The sequence below is a fragment of the Anabrus simplex genome, chromosome 6, assembly GCF_040414725.1.
Source record: "Anabrus simplex isolate iqAnaSimp1 chromosome 6, ASM4041472v1, whole genome shotgun sequence".
Classification (NCBI taxonomy): domain Eukaryota; kingdom Metazoa; phylum Arthropoda; class Insecta; order Orthoptera; family Tettigoniidae; genus Anabrus; species Anabrus simplex.
In genome coordinates, this window is record NC_090270.1 from 207,251,209 (window position 1) to 207,273,135 (window position 21,927).

General features: G+C 39.3%; 1 protein-coding gene across 1 annotated transcript in view; it reads left to right on the forward strand.

Moving 5' to 3' along the window:
• The first annotated feature begins 1,201 nt into the window (after nt 1-1,201).
• LOC136875658 (centrosomal protein of 89 kDa) overlaps nt 1,202-21,927 on the forward strand; it is a 162,490-nt gene continuing 141,764 nt past the window's right edge. The window contains exons 1-2 of the mRNA XM_067149206.2: nt 1,202-1,263; nt 1,630-1,833. Coding sequence (XP_067005307.1) covers nt 1,651-1,833 — 183 coding nt within the window. The 5' untranslated portion in view covers nt 1,202-1,263; nt 1,630-1,650. The remainder of the gene's footprint in view (nt 1,264-1,629; nt 1,834-21,927) is intronic.

A 21,927-nucleotide genomic window follows, 5' to 3' on the forward strand; every position in this document is an offset into this window, starting at 1 on the left:
GTCACAATAAACAATGGTCAGTGTAATGTTATTGTTGATCAATGTTATGAGCTTTCTGTATTGTAGGCCTTCACATTTAGTTTTCTTTCGACTCTGTGATATTAGACCGTCTTCCCTTATTATTAATAGCGTAGACTGTAGTTCCTTATTCCCCGACTTTACATAAGGATTTTCAATAAATTATGTTTACCCATTTTCTCGTGACTCGGCGCTGATTTGGACTTAGCAACAAAAATCCAAATTCATGAATATCTCTGTTATCATAGCCCCGTGTCGGTAGATTTACTGGCACGTAAAAAGAACTCCTGCGGGACTAAATTCCGGCACCTCGGCGTCTCCGAAGACCTTAAAAGTAGTTAGTGGGACGTAAAAGAAATAACATTAATTAATTGAAAATGTAAGACATAAATAATTGAAAATTTAATACTCTGTAGCTTCAGTTATGTAGCATTTGTCGATAGGACCACTAATAATAAATATTTGAGAATTACATTTTAGGCCATCCCCTAAACTACCATTTCGCTCTCCAACTTTGCATACCGATTTTCATTAAGGTAGGGCCACTAATAACATAAATATTTGAGAACAAAATATTAGACCTTCCCCTAAATTACCATTTCTCTCAGCGAGAATTGAATTGTGACCTAAATTATAGCGACTTATTCTCCGACTTTGCATACCGATGTTCATTAAGACAGGACCATGATTAACATAAATATTTGAGAGTTAAGTTTTAGGCCTTCCCCTAAACTTCGTTTTCTCTCAGCGTGAAAGATTACTTATAGCCTAGGTTATAGCGACTTATTCCCGTACTTTACATTTCGCTTTTCATTAAGATAGGACCACTAAAACATAAATATTCGAGAATTAAATTTTAGGCATCCCCCTAAACTACCATTTCTCTCAGCGTGAATGAGATTAAGTATGGCCTAGATTGTAGCGACTCATTACCGGGCTTTAAATACCGATTTTCATTAAAATCTCTTCAGCCGTTTTCTCGTGATGCGTGTACGTACATAGAGACAGATAGACAGAAATTACCGAAAATTAAAAAGTGTATTTCCTTGTTACTATGGACACGACCGATACAGAAATACCATTCTTTTTAAATTCTGAGCAATGTACAGACAAAACATTTGTTATATATATATAGATTCTCCTTGCGTTTCGCGTTATAGTGCTACTCTTTGTTATAAACAAATGCTGCGGGAAGAGGCGAATATAATCATTAGCGAAAGTGGATTACAAAGCTATAATGCGTATGTAAGTGATTGGTGATACAACTTTACACTATCTAATGTGGAAATAGTAGATATTCCTTCTTCTTTTTTTTCTAAAAAAATTAATTAAATGTCTATTAAGACCCTGCTTAAAATAAATTGTAGTAGTATTTTGCAATAAAGTATTAACATATAAATTACGTTTAATGATTATTTTTGCCCTAAATCCCTTCTGTCGCGTGTGCTGCTTGTCGGGTTTACTTTGTTAGGTATATAGGAGTACCGTTGAAAAGGATTATTATATTTTTACAACCTCACTTGCAAATGGGTAGACATCAGTGAATTGTTTATGTGCATGACCATATCTTACAGAAAGGAATGTATGTTACATATTACTCCTGTTTTATAGGAACATGTTGGGGAGTTCATCATGCCTCCTCCAGTATTTACTGCTGTTCCAACTTTGCCAATGTTTCTTGTGGAATCTAGCCGAAAACCTTCTGATATCTTAACTCTGAGGACGGGGTCACAGTTAGATGAGCCAAGTACTTCACATACTCTCTCTGTTCCAAATACATTAGAGGGTGATGTATTGAGGAGGCCAAGAAGGAAGGTAAAAGAATAGCCTATAGTTTATTTCGAAAAGTAGCTTTACGTTGCCGGTAATAATATGTTGATCTCTTCATTTTTCAGTTAAGCATGCCTCAATAACTAGAATATTGATAAATAATGATCTCGATTTGTTTGCCACTGTCATTTTATTCATTTATTTAATTGCACACAAATGTGCATTAAAAATACATCAATCTTTCGCATATTCTAGTGAAGATTTTGTTCTCTTGTTGCACTTGCTGAAATGATAGCAACCACAATGTTTATCACACAACATACGTACACACACAATGTAGGGACGGTTCATGAAATCCCGATCGCCGGCATAGACGATGGTGAGACCCATGTACCACCAGCCTATTCTTCTCGTGTCATTATTTGGACCAGTTCAGGTGCGGTCAATCATAGCATCAGTTGAGTTAAAGTTCAGGCTGATTTCTGCTTGTTTTCTCTTTCTCTCTTGGAGAACTTCATCTTCTTGCTGTGTATGTGGAAGCTGCATTCTCATTTTCAAATCTTCCAGTAAAAAAGTTTCTTTGGATAATTCATACGCAGGTCGTGATGGTGACATCTTGGAGATGCCCAGTGTTCGTTTCAGAAATCTGGCCTTTACATTTTCAATAGTCTGAAGGTCGGACATCGTTAGTCTTTCCCAAATAAGTTCCATACCATATGTGAGAACTGGGAGGAGCTTGGCGTAAAATAAGGCCATGGACGTGCCTAGCAATAGCCTGGTCGGGTTTATAATGTCATATATGCTTCTGATGGCTGCTAAAGAAATTTCTCTTCCCTGAATTCTAAATGAGGTGACCGTAGGTTGTAAAGTGACGCCCAGATATGAGAACGAGTTCACTATGTCTAGGTCTATACAACCCCCCCCACTGTATTCTGTCACTAGCTGCGATTCTGCCCCCTTTCCGGAAAACCATCTGAACTGTTTTATTTTATTAATCACAAGGCTGTTGTTTGCTGCGTACTCTTCAAGTTTGTCGATTGATCTTTGTAGCTCTTCCCTGTTACTCGAACCGATAATAATATTGTCTGCATAGAGATAAAGTACAACTGAAGTATTGTCAGTGACCTGCATGATATCTGCTAAGGTTATGTTGAAGAAGAGGGGGCTTAAAGGGTCACAATGCAATATTCCATTTCCCCGAGTTATGGTGTTCGATGATGATTTCCCATCTTGCACTGTGATCTGATTGAAGGCTAGGATATTGTTGACTGCTATGGTTAGTGGATTATCTTGTCCAATCATATTGGCCAATTTTGTAATTAGATCGAATGCCTTTTTGAAGTCAACAAAGACTGCGATTTTGATATCTGATTGTGTCGTATGCTATCAATGAGGTTCGCTACTGCATGTAGAGTTCATCTTCCTTTCATAAAGCCAAACTGCTGTACTGGAATCATTGTGTCAGTCTCTGCGACGAGCCTGTTCTCTAAAATTCTTGAATACAATCAAACTTAAAGATGTTGTACAAAGGAAAGGGAGACAGAGATGATCCTGATTCATATAGAGGACGCCGTCATTTTATGAAGTAAATTACTTTGTGTAATAGTTCTGTCTTTCGAAAACCTCAGAGATTATAGTAGTATTGAATCTGTTTTTTTACAAAACTGCAGTGAAGGCCTACAGTATCTCAAATTTAGAGAATCTAAAGCTAATCAGATGGGCCAGAAATTGTTTTATATCAAGATGTGATCTTTGCTTTAAGAAACTGAACAAGATTATAAGCTGCTTCAATATCAATTGCTTTTACTGATTTTACTGACATTCTTAGGGAAACTGTTCTTCATCAAACCTAGCGTAGCTACCGGTACTTGAAAAATAAGTTACAGGCTATTTGCAGACATCGGTCATCTGCATCCTCAATATAGTGGAAAAGACTCGAGCTTGTTGTATTTAACCTTACAATTGGGAGATATATTGATCATCATAAAGCCTCCGTGGCTCAGGCGGCAGCGCGTCGGCCTCTCACCGCTGGATACCGTGGTTTAAATCCCGGTCTTTCCATGTGAGATTTGTGCTGGACAAAGCGGAGGCAGGACAGGTTTTTCTCCGGGTACTCCAGTTTTCCCTCTCATCTTTCATTCCAGCAACACTCTCCATTCTCATTTCGTAGCATCTATCAGTCATTAATAAACCACTTTGGGAGTGGCGACCCTATCATACTAATAACCTATATCTGCTTCATTCATTCCATCTCTGACCCAGTCAGTGACTGGAAAACAGGTTGTAGGTTTTTTTCATTGATCATCATAATCTGTGGATCCTTCCAGTGGCTGTGTAGGACTTGCTTGAACGATATGCCTCCATCTGTTTCTGTCTTTGTAAACTTCTTCTGTCATATCTTCCAATGTCTGTGCCTTCTTTGCTAGATCTTTAATTTTGTTGTATCACCTCCTTTTGGGATGTTCGACTGGTCTTTTTCCAGACACCATCCTGTGTAAGTACTGCCTGGGAATCTGCATCTCTTGCCTTCATTTCACTCACTGTTGATCTGCATTTAGGGCTGTCACCCAGGTGACAGATTTCCTATCAATAGTTTACCTAGACTTCAATGATTTCAAAGAAGTTGGAAATTTATCAAACATCTCCCTTGATAAATTATTCCAGTCCTGAATTCCTCTTCTTTTAAACAAGGTTTTACTCCTATTTTTTCTCTTCATTTCCAACTTTATCTTCATTTTATGATCTTGCCCTTTATGATCTTTTAAAAACTCCACACAAGTTTATTTCTTTACTAATGTCATTTCAAGCTACCTGTCCACTGACTGTCCAAAATATTCTGCTTAGTCAAGCTCTTCATCTCCTTACTTCCAAGTCTCCCCAGCCCAAAGTTTTGAAACATTTTGCAACACAGCTTTTTTGTCTGAAATCACAAAGAACAAATTCTACTGCTTTCCTTTGAACCTTTCCCAGTTCCTGTATCAAGTATTCCCTGTGAGGGTCTCTTACACTAGAACCATACTATAATCGGCTATCTTACCTGTGACTTATATGCCCTCTTGTTTACATCTTTACTGCAACCCCTAAATAATCTCGTAACTGTATGAAGAGATGTGTAAACTTTTATTTAAAATCCTACCGAGCTTGATAGCTGCAGTCGCTTAAGTGCGGCCGGTATCCAGTATTCAGGAGGTAGTGGGTTCAAACCCCACTGTCGGCAGCTCTGAAGATGGTTTTCTGTGGTTTCCCATTTTCACACCAGGCAAATGCTGGGGCTGTACCTTAATAAAGGCCATGCCGGGCTGAGTGGCTCAGACGGTTGAGGTGCTGGCCTTCTGGCTCCAACATGGCAGGTTCAATCCTGGCTCAGCCCGGTGGTATTTGAAGGTGCTCAAATACACCAGCCTCGTGTCGGTAGATTTACTGGCACGTAAAAGAACTCCTGCGGAACTAAATTCCGGCACCTCGGTGTCTCCAAAAACTGTAAAAGATTAGTTAGTGGGACGTAAATCAAATAGCATTATTATTAATAAAGGCCACGGCTGCTTCCTTCCCACTCCTAGGCCTTTCCTGTCCCATCGTCGCCATAAGACCTATCTGTGTCGGTGCGACATAAAACAACATGCAAAAATAATATTTAAAATCCTTTTCTAGTAATTACCCCAATGAAGATCTTGTCTTAAATATTAACACGTAGGTACGTACAGTGAACCCCATTAGTTACTGTATCAACTCAGTAATTAAAACTGGGAGGACTTCTCCTCTAGGTGAAATTTACAACCTGACTCTTCTCCCCATTTACATCCACCACACAGCTTTGTCGAGGTCTTTTTCCAGTCGTTCACAATCCTGTAATTTATTACTCCATACAATATAATCATGTGCAAAAATCCTCATCTGCGATTCTGATTCCTTACATTGAATAATTTCTGACCCTGTCTTGTGTCTTCTCTGTAGTTGATCTTAGAAACTTCATTTCACATGCTTGTAATTTACTGATGTATCTTACACATTTAATACACAAAGAAAAATGTTAAATAATGGGTCTCTTATGAACCTACCTAATATAATAATCGTTGTCTTATATTGTTTTTACACTTTTACAAATAAAGTATTAAAAATATAACTAAAGCTTTAGTGATATTTATCAATATTGTGAAGGAGTTTTATTTTGGACTTTAAAAACTATACTTGGCAAGATGAAATATATGAATGTTACCTGAAAATGCTTGTAGAGAAGAGTTGTGTTCATTGCCAATGCTAGAATCTCACCATCCTGCTGCCAGAAGAAATTTATTTTTATAACCAAGCACAGAAAAATCTCCCACTATTACCCATAACCATCTGCTAAAATGTCGCTACCATTGAATGGATTTTATAAAAATGACACTGCTCCGATAATTTAATGCATTTTGATGTAATAGCCAACTTCACGTCATTGATGGAATCTAAGAAAATTGTTATAACCTAATCATGCACACCAACAATGTGGGCCACTGGCTAACATGCAACTCCCTTCTAGAGGCTTTAATTATTAAACACCCCTGATGTGTTTGACCAATGATTTTTTTGTCACTAAGCAGGATGTGCGCTAACAAATGAAGGAAACAACAAACATTAACTTAACGATGCATAGAGATAAAGTACAACTGAAGTATTGTCAGTGACCTGCATGATATCTGCTAAGGTTATGTTGAAGAAGAGGGGGCTTAAAGGGTCACAATGCAATATTCCATTTCCCTCTTCAAGAAAGGTGACTAGAAATATTGAGAACTGTAGGCCCATCAGTTTTCTATTGATATTTTATAAATTGTGAATTAACATTGCTGCTATGGGCACGCTTGTGAACTAACAATATCACTCTGCGCTGAGCCTCCATCTCTACTCTCCCGTGCCTCCGTCCTCTAATTGTACTCTTTATTTTATCAGTTGATTTCTAATGAATACATTTTTGTACTTGCTTACATTAAAATGCCCTGCATACTAGGCCTAAGAGCCTCCTTCTTTAGATTATTATCACATTGTAATTGAACAGTTACTCAAAATAAGAATGAACACATGGTATTGTACCGAGCAAGTGGCTGTGCAGTTTGGGTCACTAAGCTAACAGCTTGAATTCGGGAGATAGTGGGCTCGAGCCCCACTGTCGGCAACCCTGAAGATTGTTTTCCGTGGTTTCCCATTTTCACACCACGCAAATGTTGGGGCTGTACCTTAATGAGGGCCATGGCTGCTTCCTTCCCACTCCTAGCCCTTGCCTATCCTATCATCACCATAAGACCTATCTGTGTCGGTGCGATGTAAATCAAATTGAAAAACAAATAACGCAACGTGGTATTGTGTAAGTTCCTCACAGAAAAATTGAACCCGTGGTTATATTTGTTGTTATATTTTCATAATAATTAAAATTGTGTGATAAAATATTAAATGCGCTCATTCTGTTTTGAGCGACTATATATGGATGGATATAACACCAGATAGTAGCAGAGCTATATGTGTGTCCAACGCTTGTTCTGCTCCTCTGTGGGGTCGGGTATGAAGTGAGACGAATCTTCATAGCAAGTTTTTTTCCTGGCCTGAACTTCATCAAAGGAGTTAATGAGATTAAATGAATGATGTGATATATGATAGTAAGAAGGGAGAGGGTGAAACCTGGTGCCAGCACATAGCATACTCTTATCAAATAACACCATGGGATCTGCTCAGGGCTTTAATGTTCCCATCTGATGGACGAATCACTATCAACAGCATCATATGCCCTCACTCCATGTGAGCACTGCGGAGAGGTTTGGAATTTAATCCAAGCTTTTGGCATGCAGTCTAGTGATTCAAATTTGTATAACACCACCTCTCCTACCCTGCCGGCCAGCAAACTGAAGGTGACAATTTTTTAGACCAATGGGACTTGAACTGGCTAACCACAGTGTCAGACCGAATGGATTTCAATGCCTGAACGGTCATGGCCACCAGGCGGGCTAGCAGAGCTGTATGAAGTTTTTATTTCAACTTCTTAGTTTGGCTAATTTATGCAAATTTAACCACTGGCATTTGCTGGACTTAGTTTTAAGACCCTTGTAATCAGGCATTATGTTAACATTTTAGATCTAAGCATAGACACTCAAATTTCTTATAAATATTCTGTACGTTTTTCTTGCCACAAAACAGCTATTGTCGGTAACTTTGTTGTATACTAATAATCATCAGCTATGACGTGCAGACAATTTGAATTGACGCCATTTAGGCTGCCTCTGTGTCTATTTTGACATTTTGTTTTACTCTGAGAAACTGGAATTCTTTTGGGTACATTTCGTCCCTGCTCTGGCAAACTAACGAATCTGAAAATTGTCAAAAGGTTAGGAGAGCTGAAAGAAGTTGTGATTACTCATGTCAAATCAATTTTTATATTTAATTATTGGTTTTATGTGTTAGGCATACAGAATGAGCTGCAGATGTGAGACTTTGTCAGAGGGTAGACAGTATATAAATAACAAAATCTAGACCAGAACTTCAGAACTACAGATTCCTTAGTTTGTCAGTTTCGCTAGTTTGCCAGAGCAGGGACGATTTGTCATAGCAACAGCAAAATAAAACCAACTGAAAAAATTATACTCTGAGAAACTGGAATTCTTTTGGGTATGTGGTGGTGATTACTGTTTTAAGAGGAAGTACAGAAGCTGAACATAATGTTGAGAAAAATCATGGAAAGCATTAAGGCACAGAAGTTTACTCACCAAAGTAACCAAAGAACCCAAAAATCAGCCCATAAACTGAAATGCTGATCAGTGAATGAAGGAGGACCGATAGAGATTCGCCGAGGTATGCAGACGTGAATATGAATGTGAAGAAAGCCATAATGAAAGAACACAAAGCCTACAACACACAATGCATCATGAAAGCCATAAAAAATAACACAAGAATCTTGCTATTGAATTTGTCAAGAGGAAAGATGGTATTGCACAAAATACGGAATGGATGAGGAGAAGTTGTTAAGGACAAGATCACAGAGATTAGCAAAACATTACAGCCAGTCATTGCCCCCCCCCCCCCCCCCCCCCCCGCTTCCATGGCGCAACTGGAAAAGTTTGAACATACAGTCTAAAATCCCAGATCTGAGCATATCAATGGGCCAAACTGGAGAATCATTAAACCAACCAAAAAACTGCAAGGCCTCAGGGGAGAATAACTGCTGAAAGTTGGAGGAGCAACTCTAAAACACTTCTGGTAATCACAGTGTCTCAAGGAAGAGAGAATTCTGACTCATGGCAGTATATTGAGGTCACCCTCCTCTTCAAGAAAGGTGACTAGAAATATTGAGAACTGTAGGCCCATCAGTTTTCTATTGATATTTTATAAATTGTTGACTAAAATAATAACAAATAAACTTACATGGAAATTTGACTTGTACCAACTCATTAAATGAGCTAGTTTCTGGAAAGAGTTCAGCACAATGTCCGTATTCAGACTGTGCACTCTTGTTGAGAAATGTAATGAATATAATGTCCCTCTCCATATGTCATTCGTGGATTAGGAGAAAGCCTTTGATTCTATTGAGACCTGGGCAGTACCTGTGAATGGATAGAACCAACATCGACCCCAGATATACAAGATTAATCAAATAATCTACATCTGTTAGCATACAAACATGCACCGTAAATTGGGGTTACTTTGTGACAGTTTTGACGATTTTTTCAATATAATCAGAAAAATATCATTATGTAATAAGGTTTTTCTATATTATCATATGCTTCCATCCTTTATTAATGTTTTGCAACAAGTTGTATATGTGTATTTGCATTTGGTCACTAAATATTTCAAGAAGAACTTGTCACAATGTTACCCCATTAGGTGGGGTTACTTTGTGACACCATCTTTGCCTGTTTGCTGCAGATGTTACAAAGTTACCCCCATTAAGTGGTTACTTTCACTTAAGACTTCAGCTAAATATAAAAAGAGAATTTATTTCACAACCATGATAATACAACACACATATTTTTTAAACCCTCAGATACAACCACTTGAAATGTTGGCATCATTCAATAGAGAATAGTTTACTTTGTGTTGTGTTTTGTGAATTCTGGAATGTCATAGATTTCAAGTCTTCCCCTTTGTATGGTTGGATTAATTTACACCATATTTCGTCATCTGCGTACTATATTTCATCCTTGATATCTGGCCACTCACGGTGCTATCCATAGCACTCAGACAACTAAACCTTGCTTGTATACTTTCGTTACGATTCATGGATAGTACTTGAATTCGAATATTACAGTTATGTGTGTTCGATCTTATCATCGGATTCCACGATACAATTTTCACGAATAGGAAGTTTTTCAGAGTCAGAATTAAATTCTTCTTGTAATGAATTGTCTTTTGATTCAGTACAGATGTCATCATTGTCATTTTTCTTGAATCCCTTTTTCGGGTGTCTTTAATGTTCTTTGAGCGACAGTTCCCGTTAGTGCCACTACAGCCAGGAATCTCATCTACAGTGTCATAATCTGATGCTGTGATACCTCTTCCAGGTGGCACATATATACATCTCCCCTTTCTTCAGCCATTATTTGTTACCTTACCTCTTTTGAGAATCAGGTGCTCAATGATACATCTTGTTTCACAGCATCACCTTCTTCATCAATTGCCCTGTTGTAGATGTGCTTCCGCACTTCTTCCTGGCTTAGGAGGCAAGTACCACATATCCTGTATCAAGAGCGTGGGTTATTCGGACCATTTTCAACTAGTTCTCAATTATATCTTAAGAAGAGATGGACATTCTTACTTTGGTTTAGTGGAACATTGTTTTCCGAATCCAGATTACTAAAAAATAGGCAATTTTAGAACACTGGGGTTACTTTGTGGCAGAGCCATTGTTTTCACAAAGTTACCCCTTAAACTTCTCCTCTTTATTTTATTTTAACATAAATAACTGAAAGAAAGCTCAAAGTGACATGAGAATTGTGAATGTTTATTAGGAAACATGAAATTAAGATTTCCACTAACTTTGATATGTGTACCTCATTAACGTTTTCTGTAGCCGACAAAAGTTTTCCGCTATTCACAAAATAACGTGCTCAGTACAGTACACCAAATGGCTCTCTGTTGCCAACAATACAACACGTGTGACAGTATTATTGTAGACACAGGTGGAAGTATTATTGAGGAATGAAAACATATACTATTCACTGTCAGACGATCGGTGCATATCCCGCGAATTATGAAATTATTATTTGGTGCACACCTGTCACAAAGTAACCCATACAGTCACAAAATAACCCCAGTTTACGGCATGTCAAAATTGAAGAGGAATGGATCACTGGTGAAGTTGCAATCCAAACTTTGCTGCTAGAAGATGTATTCAGGAATCTTCACTGGGACAAGGAAGGCAAGAACATCAATGGAAAACATCTGAACCATCTTCGTTTTGTTGATGGTGATGTCCTCTTCAGTAATGATGCTGCTGGTAAACTTGAAACAATCCTCCAAGAACTTCAAAAAGTCTCCCAAGCTGAAAGACTGAAAGAGAACCTACAGAAAACTAAAATTTTAGCCCAAACAACATTGAGGTTAAGATCAACAGTGACATCATTGAGAAAGTTGATGAGTAGGGACCCGAAAATTTAGCGTTTGCATATGGCTTAAGGTTTGAATTTAGCAAATATATGCAATTTTGTAGTTAATTCATTATAAATGTGCTGTTTTACATGCAAAATCCAGGTCTTTTGACATAAATGAAAACTCGATTCTCAACCATTAGTTTTGAGTGGTATTGACTGAATTAATCAATTAATACAAACTTTCTTATCGATTATTATATCCAACTCCATGGCTAAATGGTTAGCGTGCTGGCCTTTGGTCACAAGGGTCCCGGGTTTGATTCCCGGTAGGGTCGGGAATTTTAACCACAATTGGTTAATTCCCCTGGCACGGGGACTGGCTGTATGTGTCGTCTTCATCATCATTTCATCCTCATCATGACGCGCAGGTCGCCTACGGGGGTCAAATCGAAAGACCTACACCTGGCGGGCCGAAGTCCTCGGACAGATCTCGGCACTAAAAGCCATACGCCATTTCATTTCACCATTAATCGATAATTTCTGTTTTCATACAATATTTTTATCAATTACTACGTGATGTATCCGTGCTTTGCAACGGAATTCTCAGAAAGCAAACCAAAATCAACATAGGTCATTACAATGAAGTCAGCAGGAATGTCACGACTAAAAGCAATGCTATCATATGAGATATTCGATCAAATGAAAAACGGCACATTTTCTCACTTTTAGTGAACAGTACTATGCTGCCGGCTGCCGATCTAACAGTCCATAGTTCCCGAGCTTGAATGACCAGGCCGCAAACAGCCGTGAACACACTGCCATTACCTGTAACTCTGCACACTTCTCATTCCAGTCAGCGCCTCAGAGTAAGGATCCAATAGATGGAATACTATGATGAACCAGTGTGTTACGTACCAGTAATATCAGAAATTTTTGAACCAGAGGAATGGCATGCTAAACAAGAGGGAACTCTCCAGCTACTTTCCACCAATATTCAGACAGGCTGTTACACTCGGTACGCAGTAGTAATCCCATCTATCGGAGATGAGTGGCAGCAGAAGACACAAAGCACATTACAACAAACAATGGTCAATGTAATATTATTGTTGATCAATTTTATGAGCTTTCTATATTCTGGACCTTCACATTTAGTTTTCTTCCGACTCTGTGATATTAGGGCATCTTATGTAAAGTGAGTCCTCCTTTCTTTCATGACTCCCTCTTGTCTTAGTATTCAAGCAATCGTTCCTTCATGATTTTTTCTCATTTTTATAATCATCTTCACAATTTTTCTTGTCAATATGAACCGATGACCATGTGTTTTCACACCTTAAGACAATCATGACAAAATCCATTGCCATTTAACACGATTGAACAATATTTCCATGTATGCCATGCTCGGCGTTGATATGGGCTAAGCAACAAAAGTCTAAATTCATTAATTCTCTTAACATAGTCGTCCCCCTGTTGGCAGGGCGATAAAATAACACCCACGGTACCCCTGCCTGTAGTAAGAGGCAACTAAATGTGGCCCCACATTTGGGAGGGTGGCTTGGCAAACACGAAGCCTTAGGTGAGTCCTCACAGTCCACTTACTTGTGCCAGGCTCTTCACTTTCATCTACCCTCTGCGACCTCCCTTGGTCAACTCTTGTTCTTTTCCGACCCTGAAAGTCATTCATTCATTCGTTCATTTAATTTCCATGTCCGGTCAGCATTTCCAAAAAACTGCATTATTACTTATTGAGGCGTAGGGAGTCTTTCATTTTCATGCCCTTCGAGGTCCTTGACTTCCTTAAGCCTGGTATTGACTGTGCTAGGCTGCCGCATGAATCTGTTCGAGCGCGGCAAATTCTTTCATTTGTGTTACGCGCAACACCGTGTTTGTGATGCCAGAGTCGAGCGCAGCAGCCTCGCGCGGCAGGTGATCGACACTGGTTCCTCAGTTCTCACGCGAACACTGAGTACTGCACGTGCAGACGTATTGTAATGAAACAGATACGTACATCACACAAAGTATCCACAGTATCGTTGGGTGCATTTTTGTCGGCCATGAAATCAAATTCCTTGAAAGCAAACCACTCGGATACGTACACAGTACCTGCATCTGTAAATAATGAGAGACTTCTTAATCCGGGACTTTTCTGTGTGATGCCAATAAAGTTGTCATTTTCTTCTTTAACTCTTGAACTGGCATTTTCATTTCCTCACCATTGGCCTTCCTTGCATCCTCGCGCGTACTTTTGTTGTGATAATTATTCCTGTGGGTGGGGGACGCAGATGAAGAATACCCCCATGGCATCCCCTGCCTGTCGTAAGAGGCGACTAAAAGGGGCCCCAGGGGCTCTCAACTTGGGAGCGTGGGTTGGCGACCATGGGGCCCTTAGCTGAATCCACTTACTTGTGCCAGGCTCCTCACTTTCATCTATCCTGTCCGACCTCCCTTGGTCAACTCTTGTTCTTTTCTGACCCCGACGGTATTGGAGCATTCAAGGCCTAGGGAGTCTTTCATTTTCACGCCCTTCGTGGCCCTTGTCTTTCTTTGTCCGTTACTTCATTTTTCGAAGTGATGGATCCCTACTTTTTCCTTCTTTTTTCTCTTTGTCTACCCCTTGTGGGGGGGGATGCAGACGAAGAATACACTCTCGGTATCCCCTGCCTGTCGTAAGAGCAGACTTAAAGGGGCGACCAAGGGACGATTGCATCAGAACCATGAAACTCCTTGTGATTACTACCATAATGCGGGGATCATCATGGGTCACATTTACTTGCTAGTACCATTCTGTTAGGTACTCAATAGTTTTTTTGTTCGTAGCAGTAGAAAGGGGTTCACTGTGGGTTTCCATTACCTGTGATTAGTACCGCCACGGTCTTACGTTGTCCGTGATCAGTGCCATTAAATGAGAAACACCACAGGTCTGGGCGTTGCCTGTGGTTAGTAACACAATATGAGCGAAACCGTGGGTCTTCGTTGCCTATGATTAGTACCCACTATATGCAGAACACCACGGGAATACCGGCGCCCGTGCTTAGTACACCGAGGTGAGGAACACTATGGGTTTGCGTTGCCTATGAGATTCGCCATTATATGAGAAACACCAGAGATCTGCGTTACCTGTACGACGTACAATACTTGTGAGTAGTACCATAATGTTTGGCACACCGTGAGTTTACACTACCTTCGATTAGTACTGCAACCTGAGAAATACCATGGTTCTCCTTTACTAGTGATAAGTGCCATTATGAGCGACCGTTGATCTGGATATTGAACTCCTTTAGACAAAAAGCATCATCGATTCAGGATTGTGCTTTAGAAACAGTCTCTTGGTCCGTAACACTGTTTCTGGTCATGCGAGGCATTGCGGATCGGATCCACTGATAGTTTTAAATTCATATTCATCCCTTCATTCTTCATCATCACGTTTTGAATTCGGGTCAGTGGCTGAATTTTGTACTTTTAAATTGTCATTGCATTTCATCTCATTTTGTACCATTAGGGGCCGATGACCTAGATGTTAGGCCCCTCTAAACAACAAGCATCATGTTCATCATCACGATTGTTGTGATAACCAGCACTTTCAGGATTCCACAAGATCTCTTTACATTTATACAGCTGTATCAGAGCTATACAAATTTCATTCTCCATTTTGCCACGGTAGAACCACCCCAACGCCCGTCTCAACTGAACGAACACAGCGCACTGAAATCCCTTTGCCGCGGGACAAAAGACCGCTCCGATTTGGCTCGACCCGCGCCAAGTTTGAGCGTGGCAGTGTTCGTCTTGCCGCGTGAGGCAACATGGTATCGACTTCGCGAGGCAAAGCAAAGAACATTGCCGCACGCGGCAGCCGCGCACAGTCGATACCCGGCTTTAGGCTGGTATCTTCATTCTTTGAAGTGTCAGACCCCTTCCATTTTTTCTCTCTGATTAGTTATATAGAGGATGGTTGCCTCTTAAAACAATAATCACCAGGCGAGTTGGCCGTGCGGTTAGGGGTGCGCAGTTGTGAGCTTGCATCCGGGTGATAGTGGGTTCGAATGCCACTGTCGGCAGCCCTGAAGACGGGTTGTCCGTCGTTTCCCATTTTCAAACCAGGCAAATGCTGGGGCTGTACCTTAAATTAAGGCAACGGCTGCTTCCTTCCCATTCCTAGGCATTTCATATCCCATCGTTGCCATAAGACCTATCTGTGTCGGTGCGACATAAAACAATTAGCAAAAAAAAAAAAAACAATAATTGCTGTTCCGTGGTATTTTGTGGATCGCAGAGGTGAAAGAAGGTGCCAGGGTGAATGGGTCTAACTACAATGTCAAGAATTGATTTAAAACGTAAACTGAAGGTTATATTTTTAAACACACAATTTAACTGTTTTACAAGTACATGTAGCATGTTTGTATGTTTATTAATGAACAAAACAGGCGTTCAGCCCCGAGTACATGTTCACAATAATAATAAATAAATAAATACTAAATACTGCTACTGTACACCTTGGCCGTGCCATGAAGCCTGTCAGATACTCCGGGAACGTGACCTCAAAAGTTAGGTCACCATGGTAGTCATCTTCCATCTCTTCATGCCACGTCCAGCTACTCCCCTGTCTAATTCTAAATTCACACATAAAACATCAATAACTAATAAAATTAATAAACGTAGTCCAACCTAAGCCACCCCTTTCCTCCATATACAAAATAAAATGAACAATAAAACAAAAAGACCTAACGCTACAGTTATAGACCAGACCTCCTCAGCCGGGCCTATATTTACATTCTATTGCTGGTGTTGCAACTCTCTGCTTGTTATCATTCACACGTACCCACTCATCACGCAAACCTTCATGCTTCAGCATTTTCATCACCTTTATTGTTCCCTGACCTACTCCAAAATAAGCTACAACAGCAACTTTACACTATTGCATACCAAACCAGCCATCTTTCAGATTTTGCTTACTCTCACACATACACATAGACCGCTATGCCACTTCTCTAATTACCATCTAGTTAACAGACATACTTCTACTCTCACCACATTTTAACAATGAATACCACATCATCACAACATTTCAGCCTCCACAAATAAATACCCTAATAATAATAATAATAATAATAATAATAATAATAATAATAATAATAAACCACTCCAATAGAGTAGAACTAAAAAAAAGAGAATCATAGTAATAATAATAATAATAATAATAATGAAAGTAATAATAATAGTAATAATAATAATCTATATATCACAGTATTATTCCTTCCTCCTCTCCATACAATAATAATAATAATAATAATAATAATAATAATAATAATAAAATAATGGTAATACTCATAATAATAATAGTAATAATAATAATATTAATAATCAACTGACCAACGGTAGATTCCCTCTATGAGCCGTTTGCCTTACTTACAGTAAATAATAAACTTAAAATATCCCATATGTGATCCCGGAGCACCCCATAATACCTATTCCACTCTCACATATACATATAGGTCCCCATGCACTACTCCTCTGAAATACACTATAATTAAAAGACATCTTACCCTACACAAGTACTCTATATACCAATGTCCAAACCTAACCAAACCACCTACTACTGTTTTTTACTTCTAGTAACTACCCCCCTCTCATATCCACTTGTACCCCACATTTCTGTCAGATCTCTGTTCCTGTATCTGGCCCTACTCTGGTCTAGGCTCCCCAAGTTTAACCTTGCCGTTACCTTTTTACCTTGCGTTTCCCTTACTTCACTGCATACACTTCCTTTACTTCCCTCTTCACTGCAAATAGCCATATTCTCACTTCGCCTCTCTACCAGCACTTCTTCACTCCGAGCACTGTTATTGGTCACTTTAGCACTTGGCACTTCTCCCTGCCTCTCTTCACACGGTACACTGATACTTCTGTTATTTTGCCTATCATCTCCACTAATCGCTGCACTACTCTCTTTTTCTTCGGCCTGCTTTGACTTCATCCCTACGTCCATCCTCAGCACACTGTTATTTGTATTTCTCCTCATTTGCCTACAGTTTATTGCACTACTCTCCTTTTCCTCATCTTGTTTTAACTTCAATTCTAAATCCATCAATCTATCCACAGACCAGATCCTCTTCCAGCTTCTGTCTGACACCACTAGATTTTGACCTCTAATAGTTGCCTTCAGCCCCTGTTTTACAGCCAGTATCCTGTGTTTTCTGAGTATCCTCTCGTTTTTGATCGCGTCACTTCCTACGTCTCTCTTTATCCATATTTTCTCCCTCTGTACGTTTCCCGCATTTGTTAACACAACATCCGCCATCAACGTTGAAAACAATTGTAGCTTTATAGGCCTGTTGCCTCTAGTTCTCCCCACTCTCTGCACATCATCAGTATCTACTTCACTAAAGTTTATTTTCATTTTTCCCTGTATTAGATAAGTTGTGAGTACTTTGCTTTCTCTCGACTCCTCAGGCACTCCATAAATAAACAAGCACTTCTTCCTTCTGTATAAAGTATTTGTTTCCACTTCTGCTTTCAATCTGCAATTCTCCTCTTCAAGTCGTCCTACTTTTTCCCTTAATGCTACCACTTCCTCGGTGTTATTTCTCGCCTGTGCATCCATGTCGTCCGTTTTTTCTCTTATCCATACTTCCATTTTTTCAATCTTACTGGTTTGTTCTTCAATCATCTCTTTTATTTGCCCGAAAGGGCAAACTTCTGTCAGCACCTCTCTTACAGCTCTTTTGTTAGCGTCCATATTTTCCCTTTCCTCATTTCTACTAGATGACGGGCCTGGGTTCAACTCGACCCCCCCAATACATAGTAAAATTATAATCACTGCTGCCGATAACAATAGTTCTCCTTTCCTCTCCATATCCATTTTACACCCACCTGGCTTCTTTTCTTCTTTCTTCATTTTCCTCTGCCATCTTCCTATCGTCACTCTGTACTGTTCTATCCCAATCATTGTCGACCCACTTCTCGGCGACCTTCCAACACTCCACACTCTCGAACTCCACTCCCCTCCCGGGACCCACAGCTCACTGCGACCTCCTTCGTCCGTGGCTTAGGCAAGACTGAAGTACATGTAGCAACTATTAAACAGGATTGTGAAAAATCCAAGATCCAGAACCTTAACTCTTTGGGCTTTAAGCCCCTAGCTTTACGTTTCCTGAGCTACAAGCTCAAATTTACAAAGAGCACAAGTTTACACAAGGGCAGAAATCCCCTAATACATAGAGCACTTGCTCCCTAAATTACATTATCAGGCCTCCCAGAGGCATTTTTACAAAAAAAGAGCTAACGTGCTCTCAGTTTCCCAAGCCTACTCAAGGCAACATAACATGAAACTCTAATAATCTCTGGCCTTACAAGGCACTATTTACACATAGAAATCTTATTACACAGTGGTATCTAGTACCCAACATACAGGGCCTTAGTGAAGAAGAACAGGTTAAATAAACGGCCTGAGTACAATTTGCATGAAGTCGAAGACTGAGCTCCAAAAATAAATTTAAGACCTATAGGGCTCTTGGCCGATGAAACAGGGGCTATTCCCAAACTATTGAGGTTGCTCGCATCGAAATAACTTTACTACATTGCAGAAACGAAAGGTTACAAAACGTGGCACCTCAAACCAAGATGAAGGGGACCTCGAGAGGGTACTTCACTCTCTATCCCCGATTTACAGTTAAAGTTTTTATGAAGTTATTACATTAGCCGACAGAAAGTTACATTTTTAGGAAAACTAGGTTACATAGTTAATGATTCAGGCCTTTCCCTCAGCTTAAACTGCGGAGCTAGCAAGAAATAAAGATGTTATGTGACCATTACCTTGTCGAAGTTCTAGCAGCTGACGAAGAGGCCTCCTGCTTTGGCACACACTCTCAGTAAGATGACAATCAATTGGCCAAGAAACGTGAAAATCCGCAGTTTATAAACCCTCGGGGAAAGTTCGAGACCATTCAAGATTAAACTAGCCACACCCTCTCATTTTTATTGGTCAGTTTAAAAGTTACACTCAAAATCGAAGAAGTAGTCTGTGATAGGTTGAAAATTAATTACAGAAATTTGGGATTGGCTAGATTCAAAACTGGCAGAAAGAAAAGATAAATATTGCCAACCCAAAAATAAATGAACATCAATCAGTAAAAAAAAAAAAGAATACAAAACTTCTTTAAATCAAAAGTTCTTTCGCTTCGCACCAGGGTGCATGATCATAGTTTTTAGTAGTGACACCTGTGGAAGAATGTCCAAACTTCTTGATGAATGGCAAACAAAACAAGTAGAAATACAGTCAGTTCAGGAAACTTCACAATAACAAAATCACATCAGATTTTAGTGGTGACATCTTCTGAGTAAAGTTCTAAGTTGGTTTAGTTTCAGTTTCACTGTTTCACCAATAGTGGAGTTCATTTAGGTGCTAGATTTAAATGCGCAGCATTGGGGTGTACCTCCCGGTACAATTACAATCACAATGAATCTTATGAGAGTCGGTATGGTAAAACTGAACACCGGTAAGGATCAATAACATACGTAATTAAAAATTAAATTTTAGGCACCTTCCCCTAAACTACCATTTCAACCAGGGTGAATAAAAATATTTATAGTGTAGACTGTAGTTCCTTATTGCCCCTGAATTTACATACTGATTTTTCATTAAATTCTGTTTACCCATTTTCTTGTGACTCGGCACTGATATGGGCTTGGCAACAAAAATCCAAATTCGTGAATATCTCTGTTATCATAGCCGGTATGGTAAAAATGTATAAGACATAAATGATCAGAAATTTCACGTGAATACAATTATTTAATGCCTGGATTGTAGCGACTTATTCCCCAACTTTACATACCGATTTTCATTAAATTTTCTATAGCCGTTTTCTCACAATGCATGTACATACATCCAGACAGACAGAAATTACAGAAAATCAGAGTGTGCATTTCCTTGTTACTGTGTACACAACCGATACAGAAATACCATTCTTTTTAAATTCTGAGTAGTGTAGAAGTAAAATTCTTATTTTATATAGATTACCAGACCAGACTTGAGATGGGTATATTTCCTTTTCCCATCATTCCTGTTTGAACTTCATTGTGCGCAAGGTGAAGATAATAGATCTGCATTAATCGTTGGGGTTGTGGGACGCACATGCCTCTGAGGGGGTTCAGCAATATTCAAATGAAGGATAACATTCCACAGATTCATTTTCAGTGTTTTGCAAATTTATTATTGTAGAGTTGCATGGGAAAGAAAGAACAGCAATGCAAAACTCCTTACAATACATTAATTTGAACAATCAATTTTCTTTTAGATTTGTGCAGTTTTGTTTCAGTCCTTAAATCATTAACGTTTAGAGTAAAAAAGAAAAGAATGCTGCAAGTACTTATTTTGATTTTTTGAATAAACACTAATTTTCAGGAAATAGATGGTAATTTTGATAGATGCTGTTGTTTCCAGTCCTTATTGATGAGTATGTGTACTTAGGGCACATCATCAAACTTGGGCAAGACAACTAAATGGCTGCAATCACAAACCTTTGACAAATTCAGCTACATCCTCTGAACCTTAAGAGGAAAGTCTATAATATGTGCGTCCTACCTGTTGTAACCTATGGAGTCAGAAGTGCTACTATCATGAAGTCAGCGAGTTCTTTCATCCATATCAGAGATGAAGTTCCCCTGTGGGTAGGAGCAGTAGAATAACACCCACGGTATCCTCTGCCTGTCATAAAAGGCAGCTAAATGAGCCCCTCTTCCGAGCATGGGTTCACGACCATGGGGTTCCTAGCTGAGTCCTGGCATTGTTTCTGCTTACTTGTGCCAGGCTTCTCACTTTCATCTATCCTATCTAACCTCCATAGATCAAGTCTCGTTCTCTTCTGACCCCAGCGGTATTAGGTTTATAAAGCCTAGAGAATCTCATTTTCTTGCCCTTCGTGACCCTTGTCTCTCTTTGGCTGATACCTTCATTTTTGAAGTGTTGGATCTCTACCTTTTCTCTCTCTTTGATTAGTCTTGTATTGAGGATGGTTACCTAGCTGTACTCCCTCTTAAAACAGTAATCAGCACCAACACCACTTCAGAGATAAAGTGAAAACAGTGGTTAAAGTTGATGAAGAAATTGACATAGAAAGGAAGTTACTCAGGCACCTCTATAACAATCCAAATAAAACCTCACCTCATCCTATTGTATCCGCAAACCAAGTTGCTCTTCATCTTTTCCAAAATGGCAAGTCTGCAAACCTTGGTCAAAAACCTAAAGTGGATTTGGGCAGAGAGTATGAGCAAGGTACTAAAATGGTCTCTAAACCCTTTACTTTTTCAGAACTGAATGGGTAAATAAATAACTGTAAGAATGGAAAGACAGTCACTTTAGATTAAATATATATTGAACAAATCAAGAAACTTGGCTCCTTCATAGAGAATCGTTGTTTAATCTACTCAAGAACTGCATCTACACTTGCAAAATACCAAAGATGTGGAGGGAAATCAGTCCTCAAACCAGGAAAGGATCCACATGAGTCCAAAAACTACAGACCCATCTCATTGGTTTGTCATTTATTCAAGATCCTTAAGTAAATGATCCTAGGGAGGCTTTCAGAGGCAATTAAACCAC